The sequence below is a fragment of the Spermophilus citellus genome (assembly GCF_964194105.1).
Source record: "Spermophilus citellus genome assembly, chromosome: 1".
Classification (NCBI taxonomy): domain Eukaryota; kingdom Metazoa; phylum Chordata; class Mammalia; order Rodentia; family Sciuridae; genus Spermophilus; species Spermophilus citellus.
Window position 1 is genome coordinate 27,647,712 of NC_138182.1, and position 25,513 is coordinate 27,673,224.

The 25,513-nt window shown below is 37.3% G+C and overlaps 1 protein-coding gene across 3 annotated transcripts; it reads right to left on the reverse strand.

Annotated features, from left to right (window-relative positions):
- Positions 1-775: 775 nt before the first annotated feature.
- HSPH1 (heat shock protein family H (Hsp110) member 1) lies at positions 776-23,723 on the reverse strand. Of its 3 annotated transcripts, XM_081281468.1 has the most exons (19): positions 23,590-23,723; positions 21,239-21,296; positions 19,264-19,404; positions 18,513-18,635; positions 16,888-16,987; positions 15,499-15,632; positions 14,833-15,077; positions 14,058-14,286; positions 12,158-12,264; positions 11,804-11,937; positions 9,713-9,921; positions 8,189-8,320; positions 5,355-5,492; positions 4,521-4,646; positions 3,258-3,365; positions 3,039-3,158; positions 2,655-2,816; positions 1,486-1,692; positions 776-1,384 (listed from the first exon to the last, which is right to left on the reverse strand). In XM_081281468.1, the coding sequence occupies exons 1-18, from the start codon at positions 23,694-23,696 to the stop codon at positions 1,486-1,488; spliced, it is 2,580 nt and encodes an 859-aa protein (XP_081137594.1). In that variant the 5' UTR covers positions 23,697-23,723; the 3' UTR covers positions 776-1,384. The 3 variants fall into 3 exon arrangements, with proteins under 3 accessions (XP_081137594.1, XP_081137593.1, XP_081137595.1); XM_081281467.1 differs by having other exon boundaries at positions 777-1,692; XM_081281469.1 differs by lacking the exon at positions 8,189-8,320 and having other exon boundaries at positions 777-1,692.
- Between the last annotated feature and the right edge of the window lie 1,790 nt (positions 23,724-25,513).

Sequence of the window (25,513 nt, forward strand, 5' to 3'; positions counted from 1 at the left end):
TGAAGATTAGTTATTCTGTTTTACGTGAATTACATGATGAAGTAGTTATGAGAGACTGGCTATAGTTACAAGATAAGGGAGAGTTGACTTTAGTAAGTAGCACACACTGCACACCATGGCATGGTCATCTAACCTAGAAGTAGGTGTCTGCTTTCCATCCCATGCAACACTTCAACTTTGTCCTTAGAAAAGGACCAGATAGACAAGATTCACTGCAGCGTTATTTAGAATAGCAAAGTTAAGAAATACCTAAATCCAACAATAGTGGGATTGGTTAAAATAATTTTAGGTTATGTGTTAATAATGGAATTCATCCAGCTGTGAAATTATAATGCTGAACTATACTTACTGAAAACTCTTCCGATATTTAGTCTTTTAAAAATCACCACCTTGCTGGATCTTGTTGTGCATGCCTGCAATCTTTGTGGCTTGGGAAGCTAAGGTAGGAGGATCACAGGTTTGAAGCCAGCCTCAGCAACTTAGTGAGACAAGGTCTCAAAAAAAAAAAAAGGGGGGGGGGGGTGTTGGGGATGAGGCTTAGTTGTTAAGCACCTCTGGGTTTGTTCCCTGGTACCAAAACAAAAACCCACCATCATGACCATCATGTATAATAAATATTCACACACAAAAAAGAGTCAGTTTTTTTAAGAAATTTTAAATGTGATAAACAGATGCTACTTTGCTTGCAGGAGAAAGTGATTTTCATTTAAAGGAGAAATATTTATAGTAAGTAACTTAATTTCTGATACAATAATTCATACTTTTCTTCTATTATCCCATTTTTAAGTCAGTGACAAAACTAACAGTTTAGAAATGACACCATAGGATGAACTTTATTTTAAAGCTCATAAAGTTTTCACAATCAGTTACAACAGGATCAACATTTCTTCCATTTCACGCCTTCACATGACAATGTACTGTGTAATGAGAGAACTTTAAGTTTTTGTTTTGCATGCTGCTAAACACATTTCACTAGCTTTGTTATTCACTGGATTTTTTAATAATGAAAGCAAAATCATTCTATTGGACAGAATTAATTTTTGAAAGCCCTTATAAAATCAGACTTAGTCTTGTTTATAAACATCCACACCCACACACATGCTGAAATGGAGAGCAAAATGCAAGAAAACTACCTTGGCAGAACAAATGCTTAGATTTTAATCCCAGCCCTCTTGAATAAGCAGTACAGTTTTGTTTCTCCAAAAGACAGAAGTCAGTTTCATCCTCAGTGATGCAAATGGTAATACTGCACAGAAGCTTAGTATGAATTCACAATTCCACAGGAATCTCAAAGTTACCAAGGCAATTTTCCCTTTTAGGATCATAAAGACTACAGACTTAAGCTTTTTTCTTTTCCATATAATACACAAAATCTCTAGACATCCTTAAAAAAGAAAATATAAATAGTCTCAGTATGTTATGTAGAATCACATACTATGACAAAAATATTTCATTAATTGAAGGAATATGCCGATTTAATGTCACCTAGTCCAAGTCCATATTGACAGAGCTTTTCTCATTAGGGTAACATTCACCATTCTGATGTGGAGGTTCAGCACCAAAATTATTTTTGCCTTCTAAATCTTCTTCCTTTTTATCAATATTTGGGCCGTTTGGAGTTCTTTCCAGTTTGGGTGATTCAATTTTTGGTTTTGGTTGTGTTACAACAGGCTCACAAGCATTGTTCAATTCCTAAGAAAACAAATAATCAAATTTACTCGGATCCTATCAGTTTACTTTCAATTATTTCTCCAAATACCTGACCCAGCATTTTTCTATTAATTCCAATTATCCATATAAGAATTTCATTTTATTACACTTGCCCCAAACCATACAGCTCGTAGTCCAATCAAAAGAAAAGTGGGCATTCTTCTGAATCTCAGAAAGTTATCTAATATTCACCTGGGTCCTCTCCACAGCATGGGATTTCCTAGCCCTTCTTTACCCTAAAGTGTCTTCCAAAAACTCATGTGTGGAACAACGCAGGAAGGTTCAGAGGAGAAACGAATGGGTTGTTAAGAGTCTTAACCCAATCAGTGAATTGATCCCTGATGGGATTAATTGAAAGGTAGGGTGTGGCTAGAAGATGGTGGTTTTGGAGTATATTTTTATCTGGCAAGTGGAGTTTCTCTCTGCTTCTTGATCACCACGATGTGAGCTGCTTCCCTCTGCTACTCTCTCCTGACATGATGTTCAGCCTCATCTTGAGCCCTGAGGAATGGAGCCAGCTTTCTAGGGACTAAGACCTCTGAAACCATGAGCCCTCAAATAAACGCTTCCTCCTCATAGTTGTTCTGGTCAGATCCTTTAGTCACAGCAGCACAAATGCTGACTGAAACACCCTTCTTCATTCCCCCCTCAGCATGTAATCCATCTGACACGTCATGTACCTGGTACTACTGGTCCTCCTGCCCTAAGAACATGAGTGCCACAGAGGCGGGGATATTACTTTGTATACAGAATGTTTTAAGTCCTAGAAAAACTGTTGACACGTGACATGAACTCTACAAACACACAGTTGAACTCAATAAATGGAACTCAACTGAAATCTATGAAGCCATCTAAATTTTGTAATAGCAATAAAAAACTAAGAAAGCCCGTCTTACGAAATCCGTAAGAGAACCCAGTAGTACACATGAGACATAAACACTTACCTTGACTTTTGCTTTTATTTCATGAGCCCGTACAACTGGATCCTGGTCAAGACTCTTCTTGGCCTGAGCATTCATGATACTGTTCATCCACTCCATCACCTCGTTAACTGACTTCTCAACCTTTTTCATTTCAGATTCATCAATATGGTTATATTTCTCATCCTAAACAGAAAAAAATATACACTATAAAATCACATATTTAATAGTAAAAAAAAAAAATCTAATTTGGCCCAATTTTCCACAAAGTTCAAATCTACTACCTGGTCTCAAATACCAAAATTTCCTCACTTATGAATATTTAACCCTTGATCAAAACTGCTCAGCCTAAATGCTAGCTTATCAGAATCCAAGTTAACCCTCAGTATATACAAAAAGCTGGACTACCTTGTTTCTGAAGTCAGCAGCTATCTTGGCATAGTGCTGCAGCCTCTGTCCCAGTTCCTCAAACAATTTTGGTCGTTCTTCAGCTTCTTGAAATCGGACTTTAACTGGTGTGCCAATTTTCTAATATAAAATACAATAAATTAATAGTTGCTACAATTGTACTTTACACATCTGTTGTTTATAACACAAGTACCACTTTTTTAGGAGAGAATAGCCTACCATCAACTCTTCCAACTTGTCAACATATGCTTGCTTAGCCTGGTCCTCTCCTTCTTCATAGAGCCAGTCCTCAGTCTCCGTGAGGAGTCTCAAAAAATTCTGGTGTTCCTTATAAGGAAAACACAAGATTAGAGGCAGTCCCGCTTCAGGAGTCTTTACAACAAAACAAAAAGCATCTAAGAAACACTAAAGACCAGTCAGCTCCTCATCCAGGAAGACACTCGAGTTAGCCTGGCCTCCCTTCACTGAAAAATACCAACACTCCGTTTAGCTCTAAATATTTGACATGAGGAACTCACAGCTATTGTGTAGCTTCTGTCTGGATACATAGGGACTTTTCAGTGTTTTTGGTAACCAGTCTCCTAACTTAACATACTGCATCTTAGAAGCCCATTTTTAGGCAATTTATATATTGAACTACACTGGTTATAAATGAGCAATTATGTGATTATTCTCCAAAACAATCATGTCTCAATTATTCATTTTCTATTCACTTCCCAAATTCTCAAATATTGAAAGGGAAGCTATACCAGTTATTAATCCAATCACTGAACACATTTAAAAAGATCATTACCAACCTATTCATACGAGGTATGTACTTCTAGCCTCCTGAGATGCAGCTTGTTGGGTCACCCCTAGTTCAGAATCCCAATGTAAAAACCCCAAGAAATGCCAGGGCAGGGCCAAGAAGTGAACTACACTAGAAAAGCCCACAGACCTTCAGACTAGTACTTCAGAATTAACCCCTCACACTATTTTAAAGTCTCCTCCTTCTCAGTCGTGCTTCTGGGATTTACTCAGAGCCACAATGACCAGGAAGAGGGCAAAGGGCTAAGAAGAGCAATGATGCTCTTGACACAGTGAACGGCTGGGCAAGTCTCAGGGGAGAGAGAAGGCTGCTAGAGCACGGTGTCCCCTAAAACCCTGATAAAAAGGTCTGAGGCCTTTGAAACAAGGGTTACCTTCTTTATCTTTTTAGCCTCTGTAACTGAGATGCCATAGAAGTGAAGTGAATATCTGACAGGTTCTCTTATGGATGGTAAAAGCAAGTTACTAAACTCGCCGGGGTAAACCAGAATAACATGAAACTGCACGACACTAGAGAGCCTCACTTCTCTACAACTTTGTTTACATAATTTCTACTTTTGTATTAATTTCTATTTTTGAAAAGCTGAAGTTACATAACCTAGAAGTATAAATGTCAGAATCTGATTATAAACACTTTACATGAGACTATCTGAATAAAACAGCTCTAAAACTTACTTGCTCACATATAAATTTTTCATATGGTCCACACAGCTTGTCCCTGAACTCATACACATATTCCTCCACTGCATTTTTAGCATCATTTCTTTCTTTTTCCAATTTATCCTGCATTATCATCTTCCCCTGTAAGCAAACAGAAAAGGTTATTATGATCTTGCAATAACCAAGTTAATTTTTTAACTAGTTAATAACAGTTGTTATTTTTATGGTGTTGGAAATGGAACCCAGGGCCTTCCTTGCACATGCTAGACAAGTGCTCCACCACTGAGCTACACTCTGGCACCAACTCTAGTGTGAAGTTGTTTCCTTTTTAGCATATAATAAATACAATTTTGTCTTCCTGTATGGTTGTACCGTGTTGGAATTAATACCAGCCATGTATGATCACACCACTTTGCACTACATTTAAAAATGTAAATAGACTATAATTTACTGGTAAGATTTCTAATCATGATGCTCCAACTCAGTAAAAGGGTATATTATTTACATATTATATATAATTTACACAGAATCCTACAGTTTCAGACTACAAAAGAGCACCAAATGTTGTTAACAGAATTATTTCATGTGGACTAGATTCCTCCCTACTACATGCACTCTGTGCTGGGATAGTCTCATCCAATTTCTTCAAAAGAACAGAGGCAATCTTACAGGAAGAACAACCCAGGAGCTCAATTAAGTATGCAAATTCATTGATTTTTATTTCATCCCTAAAACCATATAAAACTTGAGATATGGGAAAGAATTGTAACCCTTTATCAATTAGCAATGAGTAGTAACAGGGCCAAAACAGATACATATACTCCAAAATAAAAAGGATTTAGTACTTACTTCTGTCTCAATATACATGTTAAGAAGGTCCTTCCCTAACTGCCAGACCAGGTTGGCTTCAATAGGTAGTTCTACATTCACCACCTTTATTTTGGGTTTTTTAGCTTCTGGAGGCTGGTCAACTTTCTTTTCATTTGCCTTGGGAAGAGGTAGAAAAAAGAAATGGAAAAATTCTTAATTCTTGAAAATCAAAAATCCATCGTACTTGATAAAACAAAATCCCTAAAATCACCAAGATTATCTATTCCAAACTGCCCATTTTAAATCAGGGCTTCAAGTGAACTTAAATATGCCCTCCTTTATAGATTGGGATTTTTTTTTTTCTTCTTAAATCTTTGCTGTTAATGTTTTTCTACACAGATCTTTACTTTCCAATCCTTTTAAAGCAGGTTTGTGAATCTCAATAGTTAAAATTTTTAAATTACCAGTAACTTTATAGTCTAGAATCTGACAATAACAAACTTTTTACCTTTACTTTTTTGATGTTAAGATTTACTCAATTCCTAACATTGTATTTTGGTCACTATATTCCAGTATTAGCACTACACTGAATGCCTTTAAAAATTCATTATGTAGACACATACTTGTATTATTTCCACCATTTGCCTTTGAGTTATGTGATTCCTTAGCAATTCTGCAAAGTGACAAGACATTCTTAAAAGTTTTAAAGTAATGAATAGGATGATGATGCAAATAATACAGGCTGAACATCCCTAATCTGAACTGATCCCTCATCGGAATAGGATGATGATGCAAATAATACTGAACATCCTTAATCTGAAGTTTCAAAATCTGAAACTCTTTCAGTATCCACATGATGCCTGCAACAAGTGGAAAATTCCATAGCTGATTTCATGTGACAAGTCACAGTCAAAACAGATGCACTTCAAATACTGAATACAATTAACTTTAGGCTACAGGTATTAAGTATATACGAAACACATATTTAGTGTTAGATTTGAGTCCCATCCCCCAAATATTTCATCATGTACACGAAATAGTGCGGATATTCTAAAACCCTAAATCCCATGCTCTTCAGATAACGGATACTGTAGGTTTTTCAAAATATGTAAATACAGGGCTAAAGAAGTATTTCCTGGGACATTCAATTTTCCAAGCCTTTTCTATGTATTTCCATTTCTTCAGATGCATAGCACATTTCCTGCCACAGATGACAAACAACATAATTGAGAAGATTCGACCATAAAACAAATTAGATGATAACCAAGGTGTACAACATGTATCCAAACGGCTAGAACTGGAAAATGGGAAAAGCACAGCCCACGAGATACAATAATCACTGTCATGAGATGATTCATGTTATAGAGGACATTAAAACAGTAGGCACTTGACTCAAGAAACTGGGACTAGGACGGTCAATAACTTGACTAAAATTATTGATGGGACTATAATCACGTCTGCCAGACTCATGTTCCGGCGTTCCTTAGAGATCACTTATCCACTAAATGCCATAAGCTGAATCACCAGTGGTGTTCTAGTCAGCCAGCCTGTGGGCCTAGGTCTTCTTCCTTCCAGTGGATATGCGACCCCTTATGTAGTGAGCATGCTGAGGGCATAATCCACAAGAAGGAAAAGTGAATCAGATGATCCCCGAACCTGGCAAGACACACGAATGCAACAGATCCTCAGGGAACAAAATAGATGACAGGACACAAATGGGAAGGCAGAACAAAACAAACCAACTACCCACGAAACCAAGATAATCACAAAGTGGCATCCCAACACAGAACGGAAGAGGAAACTCCAAGTGAGTGTGATAATGTTCTAGAGGGCAAAGACTGTGACCCCACCTACCACTAAGAACACAAGATTTTACCCAATTCCATCTGCTAGACAGGTACCGAGACTATTTATCAGCACAAGCTAGTTAATGTTCAACTCTAATCTAGGGGATTAGTTGAAATTAAGTAGGTATTTTTCCAAATAATCACCCATCACCACATGACTTGTTAACAGGGGAAAAAGGCAGCAGTTGTTAGAAATCAGTCAGAACCTACAGAGCACATTAAGAGCCCCGGAGATTAATTACAGCAAATTAAAAACTGGAAACTTTTAATTCATATAAAATTCATCTTAACCCCTACAAACTTCTGTGATGTGCCCGAGTTAAAAAAACATAAAAACAAAAAACACCTTATCTTCAGAAAGGAAGAAAATCCAAACTACCAACAATAGACTGGTAATTTACATGCCACCTGGAGAGAATGAACTTCTGCAAAGTAAAAGGGTGTTTATTTCTCGATATCCATCAGACCATGAGCTTGAAAGGTTTGATTAGAAGCTGTCATTTTCAAGGGATACTATACAACTATTTAATTTAGCTTCCAATACCTATGTGGAAGAAGGGAAGAATAATTTCTTTGAAAATGCAATCTGGTTATTTAATTACTCAAATTTGACAGATAACTTGAAAGGAGAAAAAAGATTTAACTCCTATAGCCCATGTATTTATCATCTGATTAATTCAAGTGAGACTGATCATCCACAGTGGGATGTATCTTTCTGCCTCTGGCCTTAGCAAATACCTCTCCACCCTTTAGAAGACAACAAACACTTTGCATTAGTCTCTTGTTACTTGGAGTAGCAGTTAATCAAGAGACACTTTTAGGTCTAAAGCAGAATATTCAATTTCCCTAGCTGAGCTTGAGTACCTCTATATCTGGTTTTAGATGAATAACACAGAAAATGAACAGAAAAAAAATCTACACAGAATAAAATCATTTGGAGCTTGCTCTTAAAACTTCAGATTTAATATCATTAACGATTACATGTTGCAACATCGTCTAATGGAATGAACTAGAAGAGTCACTCACTTTGTCAGCATCTGGGATTTTGTTTTCTTCTGAGGTAAGTTCAGGTGAAGGGGGACACTGTGAGGTTTGTTGACCATCAGTTTGTACCTGGGGCTGTGTTCCAGCTTCACTGTTGTCTTGCTGGATATTTTTCTGAAATGAAAGCCCAGGCACAAAGGATGTAGAAAGCAGGTGTACTTGTATGAATTTATAAAGTCACAGGGCACCAAAGACAGTACACTCAATTTCTGAGCTCATAACAGGTGGGCAGAAAAAGTACCGGATAAAAGCAAAACGAACACAAAATACCCGGAAACTTCTTAGAAAATTTTAACCTGTAAGAAATTCTGTGAATGACAGCAGTTAATACAGTTAAGTAACACAGCTAAGCATTTGACTGATGGTGACAATCAAGAACTCCCCTCCAAGAAACTTTCACCTAACTGTATACAGATATTAGCTCTCAGAAGCACAGGCAACAGGCTTTCCACTCAAGGCCTCTTTCCCAGAAACAAGATTTCCAAAACCTAGTTTCACCAGCAGCCGTCATGCATCGACATTACCTCCATTTCCATTTAGTAAATAGCTTCATAAAATTGCCAACTGTCAGTTATTCCAGGGCTTATCATTCAGCTTACAGAGATAAGACCCTCTCCATCCCACTTTCATCTTGTGACTCAGACATTTGTACCTCAAAGACTCTTTAGGATAAACAATAAATGCTACATGTTACCAATCCTGATTAAAACTCTGCTAAAAGGAAGAAAAATGAAGCCTACTAATTTTCCGATCTTTCTGTAGTAGCCCCCATCTCCGAACAATCAGTGCTTGTTATGATCTTTGGGAGAAGCTTAAAATTCTAAGTTAACATTTTCTGTCTAATCTTGAAGTCACCCATATTTTTCTTTCAAAGCTTCAAAAATCTGAAGCAGACACTGAAGTACTGAGAAGCAAGGCACCACTGATATCCAAAAGGTACTAAGAGACTGAGACAGTACGTGACACTAGCCATACAACTCATTACTGTAAAGAGTTTCTAGATGAGACTAAAACTAAGGTTTAGATGTTGCTTCAATGTTGTGGGAATGATTTAACAGTGACTGCTTGATACCAACACTGCCCTTTATCTTAACCAAAACACTACACTACCTGTTCATTAAAGTGATTTCTAATTAAAGCCCAGAAATAAACAAGTTCTGGAACACCGAAGACAAATTTGCCATACAATTAAAAACATTTTCTTTTTCAGCTTTACAATTCTGCCAAATAGATTAAGTAGTAGTCTTTTTTTGATATCCATCAGTCGACATTTGACTTAATGTATAGTCTTTAAGGAATCTATATATCAGTTATTTTAAATTCAGTTATAAAGAACTTAATCATAATACCCTAAATTCTTGTATATTACCATAAACTGGCGAACTATTATTACAGAAAATTCTGATCAAAATTATTCATGAAGAGAAAAACATTTTGACCCTTCTCTGACAGCTTAGAATTAAGTCCATTCTATATTCAAATGCAAAGATTTATCAGCTAACTTACATCAGTGTCCAAGTTTTCTGGTGGTCTCTGATTTGGACACTCCATGTCTGTTTCAACAGAAGATACTTCATTCTCCTCAGTTGGGACTTTCTCCACCATAGATGCTGTAGAGATGGTAAAAATGCCATGGGTGTTGACTCGCACTTTGACTTTCACTCTAGATTTTTCTCCATCCTTCTGTGCAGAAACATTCTGAACTACAAAGCGTCCTAAAACAAAAAGAAATAGGACAATTTTAGAGTTCAACCTAAACCTCTATACAGTAGGCAAATGCTAAGAAATATAGCTTAGAAGTACAATTTCAAAATCTTCTCCCTTGACCCAACCTATAAGGTACTATGATCTCAAAATACACGTATTAATTGTACAGCATACATACAATTCTTAAGATTAGTCTTGAAATAAAATCTCACAGGGAAGGGTCTTTTCTTGGCTATTCAAGCATATACCAGGCAGATATGGGTTTCAGATAACAGTAATGAAAAGCAATTTCTGTTTCCTTCTATCCAATTTCTGTAGATGGATAAGCACAAACAAGACTTGAAAATTTTTCAGGTTTAACATATATGCTGATTTTTAATCCCATGATGTCTTTTAGCGAATACTATTTTTCTGATTAAAAAAACAAATATTTTAAATATGGAAAGCAAGCTAAAACTTGTATCAATGCCTAAAATTATTATATGTAATAGAATGATTCCACATCTTTATTTAGTTAATGCTTTAGAGTGAATCCTGGTTGTGTGACCTGCAACAAGTTACCTAACCATCGATGATTTCTGAGGACCAAGTTAATTTTTAAATGAGCACTTTACTACAGAACCAAGTGTTTATCATCTCTAGCAATATAGTATGGTTATTACAGATACCACTGAACTTTTGGGAAGTAGTATGAAGCTATTATGTGCAAAGCATCAAATAAGTTGAGTATTAAATTTAAGGTGCTATCTACACAAAAACACAGAAAGTTACAGATTTAATTACTAGGTCAGTGAAAGATGCCAGACTAGACCTTGATCAACTGTCACATCACTAGTTCAGGAAGTAACATTTACTCTCAGACATCCAAGAAGACTCTCAGGAGAGTGGAATGTAACATGGCTCTTTCCATGTGTACAAGGTTTTCAGTTTGGGTAAACATGAAAAATTAGATATGCCAAATTTAAAGGTTAGATTTTTATCTTCTGCACAATGGAAAATTAATGCACAGAATTCAACCTACCAAAATCTTACAGTATAATTTCTCATGCTATTTTGCTACCAATAAATTTGTGACAAATGTTTAAAAATAAAACAAACTGTGAGTCAGAACATTTTAGTCTTTAGTCAAGAAACAAAACACAACTGGTCAGGTTGGAACCTTCAAAGAGTTTCTTCAAAAAAAGGGATGAGGGCAAGGTTAAACCCTAAAGAGGACCTAGCAATACTGCAAATTTTATCTGCAGTCTGGGAAACAGACAGAATTTACTATGAGCAAAAGTAGATGGACAGTGTCCAACCTCCCAAAGAAAAATGCTTCTGTAGAAAAGGTTACAGTACAAAATCCTTAACAAGCTGAGTGATATTCTGCATTGGAAGTGTCAACCTGACATAAATTTCACCTAGAAGAAAAGTTAACAGTAGGAGCTGGGATTGTTGCTCAGGGGTAGAGCACTTGCCTAGCACATGCAGGGCCCTGGCTTTGATCCTCAGCACCATATATAAATAAGCAAACAAATAAATAAATGTATTGTGTCCAACTACTACTAAAAAAATAAAAATTAAATTAAAAAAAGGTGGTTAACAGTAAAAGTAGCCAGTAATCCTTTTAAGTATGGCCTATGTTAGAAGTAGGAAAATACCTGACATGTTCCTCAATCATTACTTGAACACAACAGAACATGCAAGTCATCATATCTGTATAGGCCAGTGTGGCGATCAGTAAAATGAACCCATTTCACCCATCAACATGATTCTAAACTGAAAATGTTTTCACATGGAATTCTCTTTCACTGAATATTACTAAGAATAAGAAAAAATTAAAGTGTCTACACTGAATGGTAAGCTACATCTTCAACTCAAAGAGCAAAATATATAGAATTAACTTCTTACCTATTTTTGCTTCTGGATATGGGACTCCTAGTGGATCAGAATAGAAAGCTTCTAGCTCAAAAGGCCCCCTTCTCAAGAAGGTGAGAACTTTGGAGAAAGGAGCAGCATGGTTTCGACTAAACACTTCATGAACACTAGAGAAGGAAAAAATATTCAGTATTTCAAATATGTGAACTTATTTTGCTATATAAACAGAGAAGAGACATTCTAAAATCTGTCAATTTTATCTTAAAGTACCAAAATTAGAGATGTTTTAATAGATTTGGTTGTTGAAAATCACAGGTGAGCACTCCACCATAAAAGTTATTTGTTCATTTACCTTTTTATATATTAAAGACAACATCTACTACATACCCTTCAGTATCTTCCGAGTCGTGGTTCCAGACCAGAGATATTGGAAAAGGAACTGCATCTGTGACGGAGAATTCTCTAACTTTAAATGCTGGGGAAAGGATCGCACACTTGAGGGAAAAATATGAAAAGAATTATCATGAGCTTATGATTAATTTCCACTCATCTTTTAAAATAAAACTCAATTCTAATGGGATGGACAGGTTTTAGGTGAAATTCAAAACTACTTACAGCATATGTCATCTTAAGCACAAATAATTTATTTACTACCCAAATACCATGCCAACCACTAGAAAGGCAAATCATACCTTAGGACAGTAAATGTTAATCAATACCAAGCTTTATAGGATTAAAAAAAAAACCATTTTCCAAAAATGCCTTGCTTATAGCAATGTCACTTAAAAGCCGTTTCTCTTTTGAATGTGTAGATGCACAATGGAATGTGTAAATACACAGACAATTCTGTCCATATTGCTTTTCAAATGTTTAAAAACTGAAAAGAGGACTAAGGAGTGGTAGCAATTACTTGAGACGCTAAAGTAGGCGGATTATTTCAAGTTTGAGACCAGCCAGGGTAACTTTTACCCTTTCTCAAAATATAAAATAAAAAAGGGCTAGAGATGTTGCTCAGTGGTAGAGCACCCCAGGGTTCAATCCCCAGTACTACAAAGAACCAAACAAAACTGAAAAGGGTAAAACTAAAAATGTTCATGTTTTCTAGTAGTTTTATGAATGAAATGAATAATTTCAAAATTGGGACCAATAACATCCAAGTCAGGTGGAAGGTTCACATTTAGACAAAGTATATAAAAATCACAAATAGATGAACCAAATATCTAATTAGTATGATATCCTTCCAAAGAGATGCCAAAATTAGGTCTTTTTTGGGGGCGGAGAGGGGGTGAACTCAGCAGTACTCAACTACTGAGCCTCATTCCAGCCCTATTTTATGTTTTATTTGGAGACAGGGTCTCACTGAGTTGCTTAGCACCTTGCCATTGCTAAAGCTGGCTTTGGACTGCGATCCTCCTGTCTCATGTATCAGCCTGCCGAGCCACTGTGATTACAGGAGTGTGTCACTACACTGGGCTCAGAATTAGCTTTAAGAAAACTAGGAACCTCCAACATTTGGGGGAATCCGTTAAGGAGGCTTATTCCATTACTAAGTTTTGAAAAAAACCAAAAATCCAATGAAACATACTAGAACAATTCAAAGGGTATCATTACTAAGTATCTACATGTTTTTCCTAAGTAAGGCAGGCACTCTGAAGATCTTTGTTTACAGAATCTCATTTTATGTTATAAAAAAAGGAAGAAAGCCTTCTAACTACATCAGTTAATCCAATGTGTTAACTTTAGTTAAAACTATTTGATTATTCATATTGCCTATCAATACTCTAAATATATGTTTTTATTGTACTAATAATGTCTAGGTTTGGTGCTTTTGCTTCACTAAACTAACTTTATACTTCTGGGCTGCCTTCTTATTCTATAAGCAGGTTAAAAATCAATTTGGGGGGTAAGAGTGCCCCTATTTTCTAAAACCATGTGAAAATCTATTCCTTGTGACATCCCACTTAATTCTCTCCCGTGTTTTACCATTAACTGTCACTGCCACACTGCTAATTAGTGCTTTACAGCTATGTTTTCTATGATCCCCTCAGAAACATATCTTTTCTAATTCTTGTTTGAGAAACACCAACTTAGTTGTTCTTCTAAAGTTTATTGGCTCTTCCAGATTTGAATGTCCTTGTCTCCTCCACAGCCTATGGATTCACTGAAAAGCAACTTCCTTCTGCAATCTAATTAGATACAAGGCTCTGTTTATTAAATTCAAATTATTAAAATCAAGTGGGAACTGTTTAAGGAACGCACATCAAGAGCAAGCAGGGTGAGAAAATACCTGTAGCGCACATCCTCTGGCTACTGCTTCATCGGCATTGAGCGTTGTGCTAATATCTTTTCCAAAGAATTTGGCAATTTTTTCTTTCACTGCTGGAATTCGTGTAGTGCCTCCAACTATCTCAACAGCACTCACATCTTCTACTTTGAGCTGGGTTTGTTCCATCAATGAATAAAGGGGTACTTCTATTTTTTGCAGGAGTTCAGCACAGAGCTCTTCAAATTGTGACCTTAGCAAATAAGAGAAACACTTTTTCATTCTTTCCTCCAAATACCCTAGATAAACCTAAATTAAATGCTACCATAGTTTGTAACCCTTCTTCCTTTGTAAATACATAAAACAGGTACAGGAAAGGGGCTACGAAAAAAATCAGATCTACAGTTATTATTAGAAGAAATTACTTTAATATTCTTACAATTGCCATGTTAGTTCCCAAATGTTTTATGTGATCTGATTCTCATTACCTTAAATATTTATTTCCATTCACATCAAAATATCTATGAAACTATTATTTAATTATTGGTCCAGGACTACCAAAAAGTGGAGAACAAAAACAAAAAAACTTTCTCATCAGAGTACTTAGAATATATTTTTGAAAACCCTCTTTGCAGAAGTGCCCCTAAGTTCTAATGGTGATAAAACACTGACTCTTCAGTCATAAGCCATGTAGCACAGGATCCTGAAATGTAAGCTAAGAATCCTAGTTACAAGTGACACCTGGGCTATAATTTCAGCAAGAAGTTACATTGATTTCATCTGCAGAATTCAGACACACCTGTTCATCTTTCCTGAAACATCTTTGTCATTCATAAAGCATTCAATATTCAGTGGTAGGTCCGTGCTGTTAGAGCTCATTAGCTTTTTCAATTTTTCACATTCCTGATACAGACGAAGGAGTGCTCGAATTTTGGATTTTGCATCCAACTTGTACTTAGTTTTAAACTCTGCACAAAAATGTTCCACTAACTTTTCATCAAAGTTCTTTCCTCCTAGGAAAGGATCAAAAGCTGTTCCCAGTACCTAAATTAGTTAAAACAAATAATCTGGTCATTTCCCATCATTTGTAATTAGAATCCTAAATATTGCTATTTAAACAACTGAAGGCTAACAGGTTCACAACTTCTCATTTAAATTACAATAACATGAAATTCATCAATTGAAAGTAATGTAACTACAAAATACTAACAAAACAAAACAAAAAAAACCCCACTAAATTTCTAAGGTACTCCTTACTTTTAATTACTATGAACATAGGTAAAACTTAGAAGTATGCTAAAATAATTACATTATTTTTATGTAGATCAATCTTAGCAACAATTCCATATTGACATCTTTACCTAGAGCTCTTCATTACCAAGAATAGTCTAGGCTCATTAGCTTAAAAATCACAACAAATTCAACACTTCGTATATCTGGTCACACAGTTCCAATATATGCTTACCTTCAATTTTCCCTTGTTAAAAGCACAGGCAGACACTTGAAAAGCTGAGTGTCCCATATCAACAAAGACCACTATCCGAGGTTTCTCATCTGGGCTTGGGAGATCCTGCTTATAAATTCCATAATTCAAAGCAACTACAAAAAGTAAACTATGTTTCAATTCTTTGGTTTATACTTAGATATTTCATTGTTACAAATAATTACACATGCAGGAAAATTGACTATAAAACAATTTCAGTGAAACCTTTTTATATCTGACTTCACAATGACTTTCTGCAATCTATTATTCTCTTTCTGACTTTAGAACCATGAATGCTCTATCCTTTCTCCTTATATGGAAAACAATAATGGACTTACTTACATGGATACGGTATCGGACTCATTACACAATACTTACTTTTAACCATAACCTGCAGTGAGATTACTTATCAAAAAAAATAAAAAAAAAAAAAAAAACCTTACATAATTACAGCAACTGCAGTGCTTCTTGTTTCCTGAAGACTGGAACATTAAAGGGTCTGTTACTTTCTGAACTTTGAAATCACTATACTTCTAAACAGGTATACCTAATAGCCTTTTAAAAACCTATTAGAAGTACACTGAAAATAACTCAAGTGTAAAAACTACTCTCCCTTTTTAGTTGATCAATAATAGTAATAAACTGATACAGGAGGAAATAACAGTGACTGCTTTGCCTACTACTATTATCTACTGCATCTAGCACAATGCCTAACAGAATGTGCTTAAATCAATACCTGACAAATAATCAACTCCTAACTACAGTTCTGAAGATATGAGGAAAAAATGTTACCATAATCAATTACTTGTACTCAAGGTAGCTTTGATGCCTAAACGTTAGGATTTGGGGGAAAAACTTGTTTCTTAACTATAAAAGCAATGTAAGGAAATAGTAAGTTAAATCCAACCTGCCTAATTAAAAAAATTATATAGGCCAGGCATGGTGTATGTACTCCATCGTTATATTCCAAACACCTGTATTCAGAGGCAGAAGGATCCCAAGTTCCAGCCAGCCTTGGCAATTTACAAGACACTACCTCAAAATAAAAAATACAAGGGGCTGAGAGTGTTTATTCAGTGGTAAACTGCCCCTGGGCTCAATCTTTAGTACCAAAGAAATGACTTAAAAAATAATTTAAACACACGCTTATATTTTATATACACATGAAATAATTTTCTAATAAGACTCATAAATTTGATAAAGCACCAAACTCTCATTAATGACAAGAACCTAAAAAAGCTGAATTTTTGCTTTCAGATCTAACGTTTTTTATAAAAGTGTTTTTACTTCTACATGAAAGTGTTTAGTAATAGCACCCAGAGTGTCATAACTTTCATGGGTTTTGTCACTTCTACAGACACACTTTCTTACCAGCTGTCATGTCATTCATGAGTCTTAAGCAGTTTAGGCCAACAATCTGCGCAGCATCTAATACAGATCGCCTCTCAGCATCTGTGAAGAAGGAGGGAACCTATAAACAAGAAAAAAAACTTTTAGCTCACCTAGAACACAAAAATATTTAAATTCTTCACAAACCACTTGTAATAAATTCACAGGGGTCCAAATAAGTAGGTGCCTAGCCAGGTCCCAAAACAGAAATAGAACTCTACACTTAATTTCCAGCAAGTTCCTTAACTTATAGAAACAGTAACTACTTTTGAAAAGATTGCCTTAAAATTATAACAGATTCTGAGTTACTTTATAATTCAGTAGATCGGTTAAGATTACAAAAGTGCTTTTTGGCAAAGCATGTTGATGCTCCTGAACAATAAAAGAACAAAAAGAGCAAAGGCTGAAGTTTCTGATGGTACTGGCTTATACCTCTAGTTGTAAGTAATTCCTTTTGACTGTCTTCAAGGACATCATTTTAACTAGGACATTGATGGGGAAGAAAAAAAAAAATCAATACATTCATAGGATCACTCTAAAGTGATATATATCATTAATAAAGGAAAACACCTAACACAAAACTTAGAGACTTCCACATTTTTTCCAAGTATTCATTGATATTTCAGAAAGAAATAGCTCAATGACTATTGACTTAATTCTTTATTTTTACCAGAGATTAGTGATTATTACTCTAAGCAACAGAGACAGGACTCAGCGCTACAGGAAAAATTCTAGCTGTTCTGCCATACACTTTCACATCCCAGGATATGCTGCCATAAAGGCTTCTGACTGGTCTGGGAAAGTCACAAGGTTTGCTATAATGCAGACACCATGCTGAAATTAAGACCATTATAGACAATCCTACTGGAGAACATAACCACAGCAGACCAGTGATCCTAGTCATTTGTGAAAGCAGAATTTACAAATGCCTTTCTGGTATCAAAATAAAAGACTTTATCCTCTTCAAGTATTCTCTGATAATTTGCCTCTCCACTGAAGCTAGCAGAATTGGCAGTGATAAAAATCTAGGTTTTACCATCACCACTAGGCTACAGTTTAAAACTCCTAAAGCACTGGTTCTCAACTTTGAGTTCTTTCACCTGTGGAAAGCTGAAAAGTACTAAAGCTGTCTGATACTGTTGCATTTAACTGCTACAATATGTGACAGTCAATCTATATTTTCTAAATACCCCACAGATTTCCACCTCCAGTTAAAACCTGTGTAGCTTCGAGCAGGGTGTGGTGGCACATACCTGTAATCCCAGAAGCTCAGGAGGCTGAAGCAGGAGGATCACAAGTTCAAAGCCAGCCTGAGCAAAAGCAAGGTGCTAAGCAACTCAGTGAGATCCTGTCTCTAAATACAAAATAGGGCTGGGGATATAGCTCAGTGGTGGGGTGTCTGGGAGTTCAATCTCTGGTACCAACAAACCCCAAAACAAGCTTTGTAGCCTCTAGCTAAAATACCACTCAGACCTACTTTAAAACAGTCCAGAACATTATTATCAATAGTAGAATTTTGATCCCTAGTAATAAACCAGTTTTCACACATTTGATACTTCAATACAGAAGGCAAATTAAAACACAATTCCTTGCTGAATTCTACTTACTGAAATAACACAATCTGTGACTGGTTTTTTGAGGTTGTTTTCAGCAGTTTCCTTTAACTTAGTCAACAACATAGCTGTTATCTGTTCAACACTAAATAGATGTTCTTCATCCATGTACATTACCTATGTTAAGGGAAAAAAAGGTTGTGAACGCTCTAATACTTAGTGGTAAATGCTAATATTAACACAAAACATTCTTTCCTACAAAATCTGTTTTGTTGTTTCAAAAGGAGGAATAAAGGAAGGGGGAAGGGGTAAGAAAACCACCAAGACAGATTTCCCAAAGTTCTAGTCAAACCATTATAGATGGTAGTAAATTTCCATTGAAAAGATGAATCACTAGAATAAATATTGTCTGCTGATCATAAGACAAGAATGCATCTGGTAGTTAAAAAAAGATTCCTGGTTGTATTACACTATTGATCTTCAAACTCCAGCTGGATTGTCTTTGAACAGACATTTGTTTGATTCATGAACACCATTTAGACTAAACACTACCAAATAAACCTAAAGTTTCCAACTGCCAAAAAGTTAGAACACAAATTATGTTATAGCAATATAATTATTGTCTGAATAATTCTCAATTTAGCACATACTTAACTATACTTTAAAAGTAATTATATGAAAAACAAAACAAAAAGCCCCACCTTGACCAATTAAGATATCTGAGGCACTCTTAAGAGCTAGTACTTTTCTCAATAGATTAAACAGTCTTCTTATTTAGAAACCAGTGGTTGCTCAGTTATATTACCTTTATTCCAACTCCACCATTTTTCATTGGAACCAAATCGTAACTTAAATTTTCCTTCTCCTTCTGAATGAAGGGGTCATTGAAAGTTCGACCATGAAATCTCTTAAAGTTAGACACGGTATTATTTGCATGAGTGATTTGCTGCAAAAGAAATTTGAGATTTTAAATTTCCCTAATTTGCTATCTACCAGCACCTACAGCAATTTAGCCATTTATACAACTCACACCAACCCTAGGTATGGACACAAACCCTCTCTAGGGCCCTACATTCCCATCATTGAATAGCTTATTTGAACTTTCTTCTCTTATAGAAAACATCTAAGGAAAACAGACGAGGGCAACCATGTCAGAACACACTTTAAAGCAGATTTTTAAAATCTACAAGAGAAATTCCGAGACAGTGCCAGTAACCCAGTAACTTTATTATCACTTTATTTTATTCCCCCCCTAACTAAACTTGTTAATTTTTATATTCAATGAATGAATGAAAAGGAGATTTGGAAGCACTATGGTCAAATCACATTTTTTTTAAAGTTCACTTATTACACCAGGATACACATGTTACTCCAGAATACATATGGATGGCTACTCTTCCTAGCAATAGTATGAGATAATAACTATACCAAAAGATGTAAGTTAGGATCATTCAAAATGTTTTAAAATGACAATATTTTCAACTGCATGTGCTTATTTTTTTTCATTTGGGAGCCACAGTTTTTAAGCATGAGACTAAATTCATAGTTTCTTACACAACTGATACATGTTTGTTAAATCAGAGCATACTTAAAATTTGCTCAGTTTCTTTTAGCAACTTATTTACTCAGGTACAGAGGTTAAACAGAAATATCTGGTCAGAAATAGAAGAGAACGGGAGGGAAACATGCCAAATTGTTATAAGATGGTTATTTTTTAAATCCACTGTTTCGGTTAAATATTTTAGTTAAACTCTGGATTAAAAATTCTACTTTAAAGTATTTATCATGCAAAGAAAAAAAAAACTGGGACCCTTGTTTACACTAAGTAGTTAAGATAAGAGATAAGAGCTATGACTTCTGTTAGCTTGAAGACACTTCGGATTATTACTCCATTGAAGTTCCCCCTCCTTGTTGAGTACCTCATTTTGAGTATGTATAACTATTTTTCTTCCCTATTTCCCTGTCATGTATCTCTTCCAACCTAATTAGCCACAATATAGTATTAAAACATATTTCAGGGTTTAGGGTTTTGTTTCTTTTTAGCAATATTATTTTCTGTAATTAGACTTGTTTATGTTATTTCCTAAAGTCCCTGAAAAAGTATTTCATATATTTTTATTTTCTCTCTACCCCCAAAGGATTAAAATCAATGTTGTTCAAAAAAAATGTAAATTTTTTTGAACACCATTGTTCAAAAAAATTTTTCTAAAAAATTGTTCAAAACAATGTAAACCATAAATGAGAGCTTTATATATAACATTAAAAACTAATTAATAGGTGATTAAAAAAAAGGAATGAAAAGTCTTCAAAATCTCTTCTATCTTATATACTTCCTATTTCAATGCAGACCAGCCACATTTCAAGTACTGACTAGGCAGCTACAAGTAGCAAACAGCTACCATATGAGCACAGGTTTGGACAAAAAGTTCTCCTAGCCCCACTGAATTATTAAGTAACCTCAAAAAGCTTTTAAATACAGAAGCTTAGAGGTTTCTTCTATAAAAAGAATATTTAATTCTTAAATGAATATTGAGAAAAATGTCACCAAAAAATTTCAAGTGTCTTATTGGCAAGCTGGGAGGTTAAAGCAGATCTTATTCAACAGATCAAGAGAAAAGGAACACAATAGGAAAATAATCACATAAGGTTTCAAAAAGAATACCTAAATTACATTTTTAAAACTCAAAAACAGGTAAACTTAAGACACTTGATACTCTTGTATGTATCTTTCAAACTCCTCCCCTTAAAAAAATGGGCCAGAATTCTCCTAAGGAACATACCTGATTTTTGGCTGCAACTCCAATTGTTCTGTTTTTTGATCCAAATGATATGACTGATCTAGAAGAAATAAAAACCAAATGTTTCAAAACTGTTAAAAAAGCATAAGTGTGGACATTTTTAACTGACAAGGAAAATTCTAATAAAAATTGCCTCAAGGGTAATGTGTGGGTGTTTTGGAGGAAAGGTTCCCTTGAACTCTGTTCTGAGAATAAAATCTGGGTTGCAATCCTACTGCCTCAAGTCTGCTCACATCTTAAGAGATATTTCTCCCCACCTCAAGTACTAGTATCATCTGTGTGGTTCCCAATTACTAAGAACTAACATTAATTCAGGAAGTATTCTGCATACTTAAAGAATATTTTTAAACTTCACCCTATACAAAAATAACATAAATGTCACTGTCATACCTGTTTTTGTGCTCATATACCATCTGCCTCTCTAAGATTCAAAAGCTTTTATGTAAACCCAAGTAATGGACCTAAGTTTATGACTTAGTTTAAAGAGCACAAAAGAGGTTCCTGTCTGGAGACTCTACTTAAAAAGTTACAGTAGAATGGAATATAAATGTTTGAGAGAAGAGATTATATGAGTTACATTAATTTAAATCTGCTCTGAAGAGATGAAAATGATTTGTAACCATGAGACAGCTTTCTCAGTAACAAGAAATGGAAATGCATAGTAACACAACAGAAACAAGATCAAGAAAAGTCTTTTGAGGAGGAGGTAGTGATTCAGGTTTTGGATTAGAAAAGAGATCTAATTGTGCATTACTAATCCAAATCTAATCTAATTTTGGATTACACTTACTCCTACCTAGGTAAATGAGAGGAGTAAAATGGGAACACACTGAGGAAGTTTCAACTTGCTGAAACAGAATCATGCTGGACCTAGATTATTCCACCAGGTGCTAAATAGCATCCTAAAAGCCAGGGAGACATTCAAACAGAAGACAGACCTTTACAATAGAGTCCAAACTGGTATCCTTCTAAACTCACTTGCAGACTGGATCTACTCATTTTCCAAGGGAATAATCAAATTGAAATAAATAGTAATTAACAGTAGTCAATGCACTTGAATCAACAATCTGGTTTAACAAACATTCCCTCCTAGAATAGCTTTTGAATAGCTTTATCTTTTATTGGGTCAAAGAGAACAAAGATGTAAACCAAATCTAGGGCTGAAAGTCTGAAATACTGTTATCTTTCTTACTAACCTCCAATTAAGAGTCCTGCACTAGCAAAAAATAGACCACTATGGTTTTGCAACTTAGATGCAAAGGAATAAGTCATCAGCAATATTAGCTTTTTTCCTCATTTCCCATTCACTTTAATAAGCGTTCATCTGCCCGCAAATAACTGTATAAACTCATTTTACCTTTGGGTTTAATGTTCCATTTTACAAATCTCTAGAAGACTTTAGTACATTTGAAAAAAAATAATTTCCTTGAAAAGCAAACAAATATTTTCATCAGTGCAAAAATGCAGGTATGTTTGCATACATTTTCTTCAGAAAATAAGCCCATGAAATAGTTGCTTTTTTAGTGTTTGTTTGCCACCCCACGCTGCTGTGGAAATATTAACATTTAAGTCAGAGAAAACATCCTTCCTTCTCGTGGAGTTCCGACTACAAAAGCAGGCAATTCTTATTGTCTCTTATTTCAACTCCGAAATTAAGAAATAAAAACTCGGGTATAGAATTCTTATGAATGGCTCCGATAATGAACAAAAAAGGACGTTTACATCTCCCCAAAACGATTCTGGGTACTTGGACAAACAACATTAGCAACCGTGACAGTGAGTAAGGAGAGGTGGATTTATCTTTCACAACAGTGTTTCTGCGGTCGCTAACAACAGACTGTCGGCTCCCCGGCCAAGCAGCGGCACCCAGGCTCTGGAAGCTTCCAGTTCATTTCGAGATTCATAGCGCGGAAGAAACGGCTCGGCCGCCCGGGCTCCGCGGTGTGCAAGAGAGGCGCGGAGGGAGGACGACTGCCGGGGGCGGCTCAGCCAGCACCGAGAAGCCGGGTGGGGAACCGGGGGCGGCTGCGGAAGGAGCCGGGCGCAGCCTGCCAAGTAAGCGGAGCGAAGTCGCGGGCTTTGCCGCCGCCGGACCCCCAGAAATTCTGCCCAAATTGGCGACCCCGGGAGACCCGAGTTCCGGAGTGTCTAGCCTCGGCAAATCCCCGAGGCACCCCTTCCTCTCCCTCGGCGGCGGCGAGCCTACACCCCTTCCCAACCCCCACGAGGGGCGCGCCACTCCCCACGCCGCCTCCATCTGCCCGCGAGCTCCGGGTCCCCGGCGCTCTCCAGCCACAGAACCTGTCCCCAGCGCCCTGCAAACTCCCACTTACGGGGTGCACCGGTCGCTGAATTCGTTGGCGATGGTCTCGATGCCCCCGGCCCGGGCCACCGCGATGTAGCAGCTCTGGGAGCCCACGTCCAGCCCCACCACCGACATGGCCGGCTCGCGGTCCGCCTCCGCCTCGGGTCTGGGTCTGCGTCCTCCGGCTGTCTGCGCGCTGCTCCTTCTCGGCCGCTGCCGCCGCCTCTAGCTCCAGCCGCGGGGCCGACTGCGCTTCTGTCACTCGGACAGACACTCGGACACTCGGCCGGACGGGCGCCTCCGGATACCCGGGGACCGCGGCGGCTGCAGGAGAGATGCCCCGGGAGAACGCGGCGCTCGGCCTCCGCAGGTCGCTGCACAGCTCGGGCTGACTGTCTTGCTCGGCCGCCGCCGCTCGCTAGCACACCGGCGCCGGCGCCCAACAACCGACCCAAAAGGGGAGGTCCCTGTTCCTCAGCCTTATGTATCGCACTGATCAGAACTTTCCAGAATCTGCGGCATTTACTCACCGGCGCCTCCACCGGCCTCTCCACGTGCCACTTCCGCTTCCTTCTCGAGCCTTCTCGAAAGATTCTACCCAATGAGTGGCTGGTCCCCCGGGGAACGGCTGCCGTTGCCATGGTGGCAGGACAGCCGCGGCGATACCATTGGCTGTAGTTAACCAGGTTGACCCTCCTCCGTCCCCGCCCACCCTAATCAAGGGCTCCTAATTGTCTTAATATCAGGGACAGAAAAATGACTCGGAAACTCGCAGCATTCGTAACTGGCTACTGGGCGGTGATGCCCACCCTTAGACTATAAAGGGAAGCTAATCCGGCTGACGTGGACCCCACTTTGGCGTAGCCCCCAGACCTCCAGGCTCTGGGGAGGCCAACCTGCTGTCGGGAGAGCATGCCGGGAAGTGTAGTCCGGCCGGGAGATGAGGGCGCCTTGCATGCTGGGATGTGTAGTCCCGGTCGCAGTGCGTTCTGGGACCTGGCTTTGTCTTGGGGGCTCCCGGGAGAGGCCGAGTTCTGTCTAGTGCTTTCGCGCGCCTTCTCTGGCGGGGAACGTTGTTTTGTTTATGTGTCTGTTAGTTTTGTGTTCTGTGCTGTTCTGCCTTAGATTGCCCTGACAGCTGACCCATTCCGACTTTAGAAGAAGGAACGTCAGTTTAAACCGCTTATTATTAAACACAGGGTTGTGTTTACTGTTTTGCATTTATTCATCACCAGGCAAGATATGTTTTTGTAGAATAAAATGTGAGAGGAATAAAATGTGAGAGGTGTGTGTGTGTGGGGGGGGGGTGGTGGTTGTTTTTTAAGAAATTGGTTTTTAGTTGTGGTATAACTTGGAAGGCTGTCCATGGTGTCACTTTATGCTTTTTAAATATTATTTTTAGTTGTTGATAGACCTTTATTTACATGTGGTGCTGAAAATCGAACCCAGTGCCTCACATATGCCAGGCAAGTGTGCTACCGCTGAGCTGTAGCCCCAGCCCTGTGCTTAGTTTTGATAGACCTGATTGAAGCAGACATTTTTCCGCCCTGCCACTCCTAACCATGAATTGATACCTAAGTTCTACTTCTTTGATCTGAAACAGCTTTTTTTTTTCCTCCTTTCCCGGGAAAGCAATGCCCACTTTACCTTTTGTTCAGTGAAGTGACAAGCAGACAAGGGAAAGGTGGAATGGTGCTGCTGGTATCTTCAGGTCTTTCTACCCTTTTGTGTCTTTTTAAGGTCGCCTCAGATCTAAGTGTTTTTCCTTCCCTCAGGCACATAATTCAAATGCGAGTCATTGAATAAGTGTGTAATTTTGTGATCTAAAGTTAGAAATTTCTTAACTGTTCATTAACACAGACAGGAGTGTAAGTCAGAGGCAAAGACAGAGTTCCATGTTTATGTTGGTGTAAACTAAACTGCTTTTTGGTAGTTTGTCTACCACTTAAGAC

Bases quoted from the DNA above. Each gene is read 5' to 3' on its own strand.
- HSPH1 (XM_081281468.1), bottom strand. From the start codon at position 23,696: ATGTCGGTGGTGGGGCTGGACGTGGGCTCCCAGAGCTGCTACATCGCG. The intron at 14,287-14,832 runs GTGTGTCTGAAT...TTATTTGCTAAG, and splicing joins GTTTCAGGAAAGATGAACAG to GTCACAATTTGAAGAGCTCT. The intron at 2,817-3,038 runs GTAGTCCAGCTT...TTTTCTGTTTAG, and splicing joins CTGCTGACTTCAGAAACAAG to GATGAGAAATATAACCATAT.